Source organism: Pseudophryne corroboree, chromosome 1, assembly GCF_028390025.1.
Source record: "Pseudophryne corroboree isolate aPseCor3 chromosome 1, aPseCor3.hap2, whole genome shotgun sequence".
Classification (NCBI taxonomy): Eukaryota; Metazoa; Chordata; class Amphibia; order Anura; family Myobatrachidae; genus Pseudophryne; species Pseudophryne corroboree.
The window spans coordinates 504,485,417-504,497,962 of record NC_086444.1 but is presented as its reverse complement, the minus strand read 5'-3'; the positions used below and the strand labels follow the sequence as shown (position 1 = coordinate 504,497,962).

The following is a 12,546-nucleotide window of genomic DNA, read 5'->3' as shown; positions in this document are numbered from 1 at the left end:
CTCAATCTCGGTCCTACCAGGTGCACAGGTATAGTCATTACTCACTGACACATTTTAAAAGATCCACAGGTGGAGCTGATTATTTCTCCTGTGATTCTGTGAGGAGACCTGGAAACGTGGACAGTTTGTGGTCCTGAGGACCAATTTGAGAACCTGTGGCTTATGACAATGATGTTACAGTATATTGGGTACGGCGATAAAGTAAACACACACACACAAAAAAAACATATGGGAGGAAGCACTTAAGGAAACATTTATTTAATGGTTACAACATTATTAACATTGTCCAGTGTTTGTGTTTTTATTTAGCACTACAATGGAAACCACACTGAATGAATATTTTCTTCCAAAAGACACTGCAGTATTTGTAAACATGTACCAAGTAAATCATGATCCGTAAGTACTGTTTTATTTACAAGTCAATTAAATTTGCCAACATTTTAGGTGTTTATGTTCATCTTATGTCATATGTAGACTGTAAGTTACTGTACTACTGCACATCTAGCTGTAATAAAAAGTAGATCCATTCCGAACATATGTGGCCATATTTACCAAGCCAATAGCAATTTCACTCATGTGCATTCTGTTTTAGCCACATGGTAGCTTTTGTGCTCTCATTCAGAAGATGGTGGTGGTGGAATGAAAAAATGGTTGAATGTTCCTGGCTGTTATTAATCTATGAAGTATAATGTAGCAACTATCATATATCTACGCACCCTGCTGTCATGGCAGGGATTGTCCATTTGTGTAGACTAAAATGGTGCCACAGTGCCAGTACAACTCCCCCCCCCCCCCCCCCCAAACCAACCCCCCCCCCAACCCCAACCCCACCCCCCCAAAAAAAAACAACAACAATTAAGAGGAGATGAACTAAGCAGTGAAAAGTGAAAAATTAAAAGAGTGGAGAAGTGAGCCAGTGGAAAAGTTGCCCATGGTAACTAATCAGCGCTGAAGTGACACTTATAATTTGCATACTATAAAATTATACAGAGCAGCTGATTGGTTGCCATATGCAGCTTCTCCACTGGCTCACTTCTCCACTATTTTCTCTGCTTAGTACATCCCCCCTTAATGACAATCATGTAACTTCACAAATGCCTTTCCTTCACTAATAAAGAAACAGTTTAACAAGTTGTCATTAAACTCAATAATATTATTAAACAACTGACATAGTAATGCTGATTCATTTTATCATGCTTAGTAAATTAGTATATTCAGGGGTGGATTAAGAGAGAAGAGGGTCTGTCTGCAGGCTTCGTGCAGGCCCTCTCCTCTCTGGCATTGGCTGCAGTGCTTTGCAGACTTTGTACTAGAGTCTACTACTCATATGCAGATCTCCAGGAAAATGGCACCAGTGCCTTGTTCCTGGGGACATATTCCTGGAGGAGTCTGAGATGCACCGCTTGTGTACAAAGACAACCATCAGACGCACATCAGTCAGTAATCAAACTTCTGAGTAACCTTATAAATGCGCAGCATGGGTGCAGGAAATAAGATGCTGGAGGCATAACTGCATATGGGATTGCAGACACAGGCTTACACATGCCATGGAAATGGTTGTACCATGCCTGTGTGAGTCACCACTCCCCCGTTACTGTCCATAAACGCTGCCTGTCTGCCACTCACTTAAGGTATAAGAGTCATTGAAGTAAACAGACTTTCCTAATACACATCTCTGAATTTGACAATACTAACACATAGGGGGTTATTCAGATTTGTTTACAAACAATAAAAGAACACTAATAGGCAAAATCATGTCACACTGCAGCAGTGGCGTCACAAGCGGGGTGCAGGCCCCACCCGGGTGTCACCCGCCGAGCGGTGACCCCAAAATGCCAGGAATCGAGTGCTGCACTGTAACATTACATGCAGCACCCAGCTCCTGTCACAGCGTAGGAGCAGTAAAGTGCAGGCACACAGTCTACGGGGCCACCTGGCATTTTCAGGGACCCCATATTGACAAAAACAGGGGTTGGGATTCAAAGTCACACCCCCTCTGCTAAGCCACACCTCCTCACTATGCCACACACCCTTTTCGTGGCACACCCTGCAAGGGAATTTCAACAGAGATGTGGGCCCACGTGCAGGCTCCAGGTGGGCTCCCTCATCTTAGCAGCGCAGTAGATGCTGGCATTATGCTAGAAACATAGAATGTGAAAGCAGATTCTTCTTCTTATCATTATTATTATTACTATACTTTATTTATATGGCGCCACAAGGGTTCCGCAGCTCCCAATTACAGAGTACATGAATAATCAAAACAGCAACTTACAGTTGAAGACAATATAGGACAAGCACAGGGTAAATAATCATAGCTACATCAGCAGATGACACTGGAATAAGTATCAGGTGGCAGAAGACTGCTGGATTTGGTGCAGTTGAAGATTATTAAAGTAAGAAAAAGGATAAGCAACCACATGAGGGAAGGGGGCCCTACTCGTGAGAGCTTACATTCTAAAGGGGAGGGGTAGACAGACAGGGGTGACACAGACGGGGTACATAGAGAGCTTGGATCAGAGGGTTAGGATGAGATTTGGCTGGGTTTGGTGAAGAAATGTATCAAGATAAGAACTACTTGGCCCATCTAGTCTGCCCCTTTTTTTTTACCATATTTTTACCTCAAACCTTATTTGATCCTTATTTCTTTGTAAGGATATCCTTATGTGTATCCCATATATATGTAAATTGCCCTACTGTCTTAGCCTCTACCACCTCTGATGGGAGGCTATTCCACTTGTCAACTACCCTTTCTGCGAAGTAATTTTTTTAAAATTTCCCCTGACCCTTCCTCCCTCCAGTCTCAGTGCATGTCCTCGTGTTCTACTTCTCATCATTTGAAGAGTGTTTCCCTGTTGGACTTTGTTAAAGCCCGTGATATACAGTATTTGAAAGGTTCTATAATGTCTCCCCTTTCCCTTCTCTGCTCCAAACTTTACATACAGTATTGAGATTTTTGTTGTCTTTCTGGGTAAGTTTTGTGATGTAGGCCATAGACCATTTTAGTTGCCATTCTTTGTACAGTCTCTAATGTATTAATAATATCCTTCTGAAGATATGACCTCCAGAATTTAACACAGTATTCTAGATGAGGCCGTACCAATGTCCTATACAGTGGCATTATTACTTCTTTATGCTGATGATTCCTCTCCCTATGCAACCAAGCATCTGACTAGCCTTCCTCATTGCTTTGTTACACTGCTTACCTGCCTTTAAGTCACCTGAAATAGTGACTCCTCGATTCCTTTCCTACTCAGTAGTTTCTAGTATAGTGCCATTAGTACTATAGAGTATTTAGCTTTTGGATTTTTGAGACCCAAGTGCATGATTTAGCATTTTTTGGCATTAAACTTTAATTGCCATGCTCTTGACTAGAGATGTGCGGCGGACACTTTTCGGGTTTTGTTGTTTGGTTTTGGATCTGGATTGGTTTTGCCAAAACCACCCTTTCGGGTTTTGGTTTAGAATCTGGATTAAAAAAAAAAAAAACACATAAACAGCTAAAATTACAGAATGTGGGGATATTTTTGATCCTACAGTATTATTAACCTCAATAACATTCATTTCCACTCTTTTGCAGTCTATTCTGAACACCTCACACCTCACCAGTGATCGCGCTGATCCAAAAAAAAAGTGGGTCCCAGGGACCCCTCACTTTCAAAAATTGGGGTCCTACCGGTCTTTTTCTGGGTCCCATCGGAATGAAGGTTCTTATTAATCTTAATCTTGTTTGGACACTACAAAAGTGTTGCAAAGTGGGGGGATGGGGTGACAGTGCTGCTGGGCTGTGTAGCATGCAGGACACCCTGCACCAGAGCTGTAACTAGACATTTTGGTGCCCTTAGGCAGAAAGTGAATTGGTGTTCCACCTTACCAGACCGTAAAGTAAAGGCAGTGCGCGCCGAAAGCGCGCCACAAAATCTGAGGGGCGTGGCTTTATGGGGAAGGGGCGTGACCACATATTGGTGCCAATTGACATTACACCACACAGTAGTGCCGCTTATACAGATTGCACCAGGTAGAACCTCCTATACACACTACGCCAGGTAGAGCATGTTATACATATTGCACCAGGTAGAGCACATTATACATATTGCACCAGGTACAGCTCGCTATACACTTTGCTCCAAGTAGAGCACATTATACACATTGCGCCAGGTAGAACACGTTATACACATTGCACCAGGTAGAGCACTTTATACACATTGCGCCAGGCAGAGCACGTTATACACATTATGCCAGGTAGAGCACTTTATACACATTGCGCCAGTTAGAGCGCATTATTATACACATTGCGCCCAGTAGAGCTCATTATACACAATGCGCCCGGTAGAGCACGTTATATACATTGCACCAGGTAGAGCTCGTTATATACATTGCACCAGGTAAAGCAAATATAAACATTGCACAAGGTAGAGCACGTTATACACAATGCGCCCGGTAGAGCACGTTATACACAATGCGCCCGGTAGAGCACGTTATACAGAATGCACCCGGTAGAGCACATTACACACAATGCGCCCGGTAGAGCATGTTACACACAATGCGCCCGGTAGAGCACGTTACACACGTTGCGCCAGGCAGAGCACGTTACACACGCTGCGCCAGGCAGAGCACGTTACACACGTTGCACCAGGCAGAGCACGTTACACACGTTGCGCCAGGCAGAGCACGTTACACACGTTGCGCCAGGCAGAGCACGTTACACACTATAGCCACCATCTCGGACCCCCAGTTGTCGTCCCCAGACACAGTGATCACGGGAACACGTTGTGGGGAGTGCGTATGATTGGCACTGTGTGAGTGTGTAATGGGCAATGTGTGGGTATTGGGGGTGTGTGTAATGGGCACTGTGTGGTTGGTGGGGTGCATGTGATGGCACTGTGTGGCTTTGGAGGGTGTGGGTATATGGGGGTGGGGTAACTATGCTGGTCAATGTGCGAATTTGTGTTTGTGTATGCTGGGTACTGCTCTCACCCCCCAGTCTTTTAATCGTTAGCTGTTGCTATCCCTCTCAAACCCCTCCAATAGCCGGGCTTCCAGGAGGACTAGTAGACGGGAAGGAGGAGCTGTTGGTGCCTTTCACTCCCGTATGCAGCTGCGGCACCCGGCGTACTCAGAAGGCGGACCGAACTGCAGCGTTAACAGGCTTTCTCTGCGGCCACCTGTCTCCTCCCCATCCCGGCGCTGCTATGCACTTCTCCCCCTCACCGCCGCGGCCACTCAGGATGCGGGGGCATGCGCCGGTAAATTCCAAGGCTCGGCGTGGCATCCGCAACGCCGAGTTCTGAGTAGCCGCGGCGGTGAGGGGGAGAAGTGAATAGCAGCGCCGGGATGGGGAGGAGACAGGTGGCCGCCGAGAAAGCCTGTTAACGCTGCAGTTCGGTCTGCCTTCTGAGTACGCCGGGTGCCGCAGCTGCATACGGGAGTGAAAGGCAGCAACAGCTCCTCCTCCCCGTCTAACAAACAGTCCTCCCGGAAGCCCAGCTATTGGAGGGGTTTGAGCGGGAGACTATTGTGATTGGCCGCTGGACCTGGCACCACAGGATTGGCCGCTGGACCCAGAGACTTCAAAGAAGCCACAAGATTGGCAGCGGGACCCGGCGGAGAGATCAAAGGAGCTACAGGACTGCCTACAACGGAGCGCGTCCCTAGGGACGCACTCATTTTGTAAAAGCGAGTTCCCGATTCTCATTATGGGGTAAAATACGCGCTAGCGCGTTTTTGCTATCACTGCCTCACAATATTGTTTTTAGGATAAAAGGTTGCACCAAGGTAGCTGGATGACTAAGCTAAGTGACACAAGTGGGCAGGACACAAACACCTGGCTCATCTAGGAGTGGCACTGCAGTGGCAGACATGATGGCAGATTTAAAAACTAGGCCCCAAAGAGCACATACTGTAATGCAAATAAATAAAAGAGGTGCAAGATGGAATTGTACTTGGGCCCTCCCACCTAAACTTATGTTGTTGAAACAAGACATGCACAGTTTAATAAACCCATCATTTCAGCGACAGGTGGTCCCCCTCAGTGGCAAACGCAGGATTTCTAGAGGGGGGTTTCCAAATGTCAATCTCCCACTCTGCAGAACGTTTGAGCAAGTGCGGGAGTCTGGGGGAGGCGGGAGTCTGGGGGAGCGGCAGAAGAAACTAGTACTCACCCTGGACATTAATATAAACATTGGTCTAGTTTTTATACTCTGGATACTGTATGGAGTACAGTATTAATATTTATCACTATAGATGGTCTCTAGTATAGGCTGTATCAAACAAAGTGGTCAGGAAAAGCATAAACATACTGTACCATAATAAACAAATGAATTAATTAATACACAAATATAATAGAACCAGTACTGCACACATTTTCCCACCTCGTGGTAAGGTTCCTGTCTCTTTTTCCTGATAGCTACTGTCTGGTCCAGTGCAGTGATTGAGGACTCAGATCCGCACACACAGCAAACTTGGTAGAAGAAGCTGCTGCCACTGGGCATGTGCAGCAACTCTGCTCTGTCCCTTTGCATGATTTGCCAGCAGTTTTAGTAATAATCATATGATATACCATTGCTATTGTTGTCATGATGTGAGCCACTTGCCAAGAGGAGGGGGGTTTCTGTGCAACCGGAAACCCCCCCTGCGTTTGCCTATGCCCCTAGAAAAAGCTTGCTAAGTTCTCGAAATCATAGCTAGCTACAAACATACCACCTCCTTCTTTGATGACTTTTCACATTATGAGAAGAGGCAAGAGGTCATTCCGAGTTGTTCGCTGTTTTTAGCAGCCGTGCAAACTCTATGCCGCCGCCCACTGGGAGTGTATTTTAGCTTAGCAGAACTGCGAACGAAAGGATCGCAGAGCGGCTACAAAGTTTTTTTGTGCAGTTTCTGAGTAGCTCGAAACCTACTCAGCGCTTGCGATCACTTCAGACTATTCAGTTCCTGTTTTGACGTCACAAACACACCCTGCGTTCACCCAGCCATGTCTGTGTTTTTCCTGGCACGTCTGCGTTTTTACGAACACTCCCTGAAAGCGGTCAGTTGACACCCAGAAACGCCCACTTCATGTCAATCACTCTGCGGTCAGCAGTGCGACTGAAAAGCTTCGCTAGACCCTGTGTGAAGCTACATCGGCCGTTGTAATAGTACATCGCGTGTGCGCATTGCGCCGCATACGCATGCGCAGAAGTGCCATTTTTTTGCGAACGAATGCTGCTAGCGATCATCTCGGAATGACCCCCAGTGTCAAGAAGGTGATTAAAAATTAGAAAGGCAGACACAATCAGGAACAACACAGGCTTTCACCTCCACTCCTGTATTGGTGTGGAACAGAAAGGACTTTAACCAAGTAAATATATAATTACCACATTACTGGACAAACTGAAAAACTAGGGGCAAAAGCCTCCGAAATTGTACCCCTTCTACATTTTCAGGGATTAAGATAATCTCAGATTTAAGGTGGGATGCTAATAAACTGGTGTATACCACAGGATCAAGATTGGATATTTTCCTCTCCACGGAGTCTGGAGATTATTTTGTGAAAATCTTGTGGGTTTCTTATTTTCCATTTTTTTATTGCATTTTTATTTACATATTTTGTGGCAGATGCCTTATTTTCATTTTTCACAGCTCCCAGTTACACGCATGTGAGCATACCTGTGTGTTGCAGTTACATGCATGTGAGCATACCTGTGTGTCTCAGTTACATGCATGTGAGCATACCTTTGGTTCTTGTTTATTTTATTCATATTTTATTTTTAAATAAAGCAGCCCGTCCCGAGTCCCCACAGCAGCCCCGGAAGGGGTAAATTGAGTTCAGGAGGGTTTGGTAAAGTACTAAGCAGGACTGTGCAGTGGGGTCAGTGTCTGGTGAGGCACTGGATGATTCACACCCCCTCACCCCCAATGGAGAAAAAATAAAACAATTGGGGTTCCCCATACCTAAACAAAACCAGCACCAGGCTGAGCCAGCTATGGGGAATAATGCCATAGCAGGGGGGACACTTGATGTGGGGTCCCCCCTGCCATCTCATTAAATGTCCCCAAACCATTCAGCCAAGGGCTGGAATTCCTCGGAAAGCGGGGACCCCAGAAAAAAAATGGGGTCCCCCCTCCCGAGCAACAACCAGCCAGCCCAGTGCTATGCCCCGCATCCCTGGTGGTGGTGGGTGCGGGGTTCATGATATAGTAATAGTGTTCTTTACAGGTGGCCTACAGGTCCCAGCAAGCCTGCCCAAGCATGCCAGCACTTGGAGAACCACAAGTGCCAGCGCACCCAGACATTAAGGGCACGCTGGCACCTGTAGTCCGCCTGTAAAGAAAATATTAAAATAAATACAAGACAATTTATTTAAAAAAGTTTTATGTGCAGCATCTTCATCTGGGGGGGCAGCGACTTTTGGGCAGCTCTTTTGCATGGCCACCACCTTCCAGGACTTCCAGGCGTCTTCTGTCTTCACCTGGGGGGGCGGCAGCGGCCTTTAAGCAGCTCTTTTGCATGGCCGCCTCCTCCCAGGACTTCCAGGCGTCTTCTAACTTCACCTAGGGAGCGGCGGCCTTTGGGCATCTCTTTTGTATGGCCGCCTCCCATAACTTCCAGGCATCTTCGGGAGCTCTTGCACACTCCCTCTCCGCCGGCAGACTGACAGCCGCTGCCTCACGCTGGCTTTTATAAGCCAGCCCCAAGGGGCAGAGCAATGATGCTGAGAGTCGTGATCGGCTCGCGGCGGTAATCTTAGATTTAAAAAAATTACGCCAACGGCGTATCCAGGCCTGCCATCTTACCAACCGGGTCCCGCTAACGCTGCACATCCTGCTGCCCAACAAGTGATGACAGCGGATCCATCACTGGACAGCTGTATCCAGTGACAGGTCCACTGTCCAATCACATCTGGATGATTGACAGGGGCGTGCTTTCATGTAAAGTGAAAGCACGCCCCTGTCACCGAGGCACTTTTACAAGTGCCGCTTCTCATTCTACTTCCAATGGGCTTTTAATTCCCGTGGCTTGGACCTGCCCCCGCCCGCCTCCCCCCCCCCTCCCCCCCCCCCCCTTGCTCCAGCAGCTTTCCTATTATGAACGGGAGGCACCACTATCGGTGCCTCCCAAACCTATTTTTAATGGAAAATTTGTTGTTATAATACAAAGCAGATTCTTATGACACACAATCTGTGTCATCATAAGTAGCTTCTTTGTATTATTTCAACCACTAATGACAAGGGAGGCAGTGCCTCCCCTGACTGTACGTCTCTGCTATGCAGGGAATTCAATTCCCACAAAAAATTGGCACTTATCGCAGCTTTTGTTCCTCCTGTCTCCAGACAGGTGAAACAAAATCCCTGATATTGCCGGCTATGGGGATCATTGAATTATTCTCCTCAGATCAATTCCACTGTAATTTACAGTACCACAGCTAATTGAAATCCCCCTATGTGTAAATTTCACAATAAAATACCTTTACAGTTGCTTTGATGCTTAGAAATTATATATTTTCAGTAGTTAATTCTTAAATCTTTACTTTACAGGACAGTATGGAGAGATGCTGCCATGTTCATCCCGGAAAGGTTCCTTGATGAGAACGAACATATTGATAAAAGGTTGATTGACAAAGTGATGATCTTTGGCATGGGAGTAAGAAAATGTGTGGGAGAGGATGTGGCACGGAATGAAATGTTTATTTTTCTCACATCTATACTGCAACGTTTTAGTTTAGCCAAGGAACCTGGACACACTATTGATGTAACACCAGTTTTTGGATTGACTATGAAACCAAAACCTTATAATATCAAAATTGAAATTAGAATGTAGACCTTTTGTCTTGTTATTAAAAAAAAAAACTAATAAAAGGAAGCTAATTAAGCAGTTTTTAATGAAAGTGATAACTGAGTTTTGCCTTCTTTCACTATTTCCACCACTCTCCTCGGAAATGCATCCCTATAACATGTACCATTATTAGATAGCAGCTGTCTGATTTTGGGTTTCACAGCAGGAAAAGTGGAAGCTGCCATTGTTAGTGGTCTGATTTCACCCTAGTGATTCAGGACATCATTCAGAGGTGGATGCTATGCCCATGTTTGCGCAGTTGAGCAATTAAACTCCCTAAAGCCTGATGAATGCCTACCCTTCCGGTGCAAGGTAAACACATAACACCGTAACTATAAAGAAATAACGACACTGAGACTTCAATACAGGGAATGGAGGGTCAGCTTTATTTATTTATTAAATTATCCAACTAATATAGAAGCAAAAAAGACAGATAAAGTATGGTGGCACTATGATAATGGTGGAACAGCCCCACAATGCAAGATCACCAACTGCATACTCACATCGATCATCTATTGAGAGGCAAACATCCAGCCCAGTAACCACACTCAAGGTATCCACCTCCCACCCCAATGACCCAATGCCACTGACCCTTGTAGGGTAGATTCAGTCTAAGACATGTACTGAAGGGGAGAGCACCGCCAGCTCGCAAAACAGATGGCGACTGCAACTGTTCTTTCCCGCCACAATAAAGCCAACACCAAACCACCAACAAAATTTTGAACAAGGGAGGGAGGTCAGGTAACAAGTGACAGGAAAATCTCTAAAATGGCTGCCAACAATAACCCTAGAAATGGCCCTGAAATCCCATCCAACAGCCCCTTCCTCATAGGCTAACCTCACCTCACCCCCCTACAAGCCATCCTCATTCAAAACTTTAACCCTTTGCTGCCTGGAGGAATGCAATCCCAGGCTCGGGTGTATAATTTACTCTGTGCGTATGAAATGCACTCCACCTTTCTTTTTCTTGTACTGTGTATGCATCTAAGATGCACTGGCATGTGTCGCGATTGCATACCTCCCAACATGACCCTCTCCAGGAGTGGCACTGCAGTGGCAGACAGGATGGCACTTAAAAAAATTGGCCCCAAACAGCACATGATGCAAAGAAAAGAGAAAAAGAGGTGCACTGTGGTCGCTGGATGGCTAAGCTAAGCGACACAAAAACCTCAATATCACAGGAATTATTTGTTCTAATCAATGGTATTATTGGTCCAAATCACTGGAAGAAAATGACAAAATCACAGGAATTATTCATTCTAATCAATGATATTATTGGTCCAAATCAATGGAAGAAAATGACAAAATCACTGGAATTATTCGTTCTAATCAATGGTATTATTGGTCCAAATCACTGGAAGAAAATGACAAAATCACTGGAATTATTTGGCAAGATCACTGTAATTAATAATTATAAATCACTGATATTAATTGGTAAAATATCGCTATCGCCTGCCTAGTGAAGTGGAATCTAGATGGGATTTTGTACGGGGGGAAACAATAACTTCATCAATTGTCTAAATCCCACTGCACTAAATGGCTGAAAATGGGCACACGTCTAACAGCGCACTGATTATACTGAGAACTGATTATACTGATCACTGATGATACTACGGAGAACTGACACTGAGCAGCGAGAACAGCACTGGACTATTGTACTGTAGTATACTGGTCACCACAATGCAGCACTGACACTGAGCACAGATATTAAGCACTGATCAGGATACTAGAAGTGACACAGAGCTGCAAGATACAGCAAGTATAGGCCTACTGTACTGTACTACTATATACTGGTGGTCACCACAATGCTGCACTGTACTACTATATACTGGTCACATCAATGCAGCAGATATTGAGCACTGATCAGGATACTAGAACTGAGTCTGACACGGAGCTGCAAGATACAGCAATGGCCTACTGTACTGTACTACTATAATATACTGGTGGTCACCACAGTGTAGCACACTGAGCACAGATATTACCAGGTGTATCTCACACATCGCTCAGTACAGATTACAGGATGCATAATCACCAGGTGTATAACACACGTCGCACAGTACAGTATACAGGGTGTATAATTAATTACCAGGTGTATCACACACATCGCACAGTACAGTATATACTGTAGGGTGTATAATCCCCAGGTGTATCTCACACATCACACAGTACAGTATATAGGGTGTATAATCCCCAGGTGTATCTCACACATCGCTCAGTACAGATTACAGGATGTATAATCACCAGGTGTATAACACACGTCGCACAGTACAGTATACAGGGTGTATAATTAATTACCAGGTGGATCACAGACATCGCACAGTACAGTATATAGGGTGTATAATCCCCAGGTGTATCTCACACATCACATAGTACAGTATATAGGGTGTATAATCCCCAGGTGTATCTCACACATCACACAGTACAGTATATAGGGTGTATAATCCCCAGGTGTATCTCACACATCTCTCAGTACAGTATATAGGGTGTATTATCCCCAGGTGTAACTCACACATTGCTCAGTACAGATTACAGGATGTATAATCACCAGGTGTATATCACACATCGCTCAGTACAGTATATAGGGTGTATAATCCCCAGGTGTACCTCACACATCACACAGTACAGTATATAGGGTGTATAATCCCCAGGTGTATCTCACACATCTCTCAGTACAGTATATAGGGTGTATTATCCCCAGGTGTAACTCACACATTGCTCAGTACAGATTACAGGAT

At 45.2% G+C, this 12,546-nt stretch overlaps 1 protein-coding gene across 1 annotated transcript in view; it reads left to right on the top strand.

Annotated features, from left to right (window-relative positions):
- The window catches only part of LOC134895862 (cytochrome P450 1A1-like), a 212,203-nt gene extending 202,340 nt beyond the window's left edge, over nt 1-9,863 (top strand). The window contains exons 6-7 of the mRNA XM_063913870.1: nt 310-396; nt 9,514-9,863. Of these exons, the coding sequence (XP_063769940.1) occupies nt 310-396; nt 9,514-9,796 (370 nt within the window). The 3' untranslated portion in view covers nt 9,797-9,863. The remainder of the gene's footprint in view (nt 1-309; nt 397-9,513) is intronic.
- Nucleotides 9,864-12,546: the final 2,683 nt, after the last annotated feature.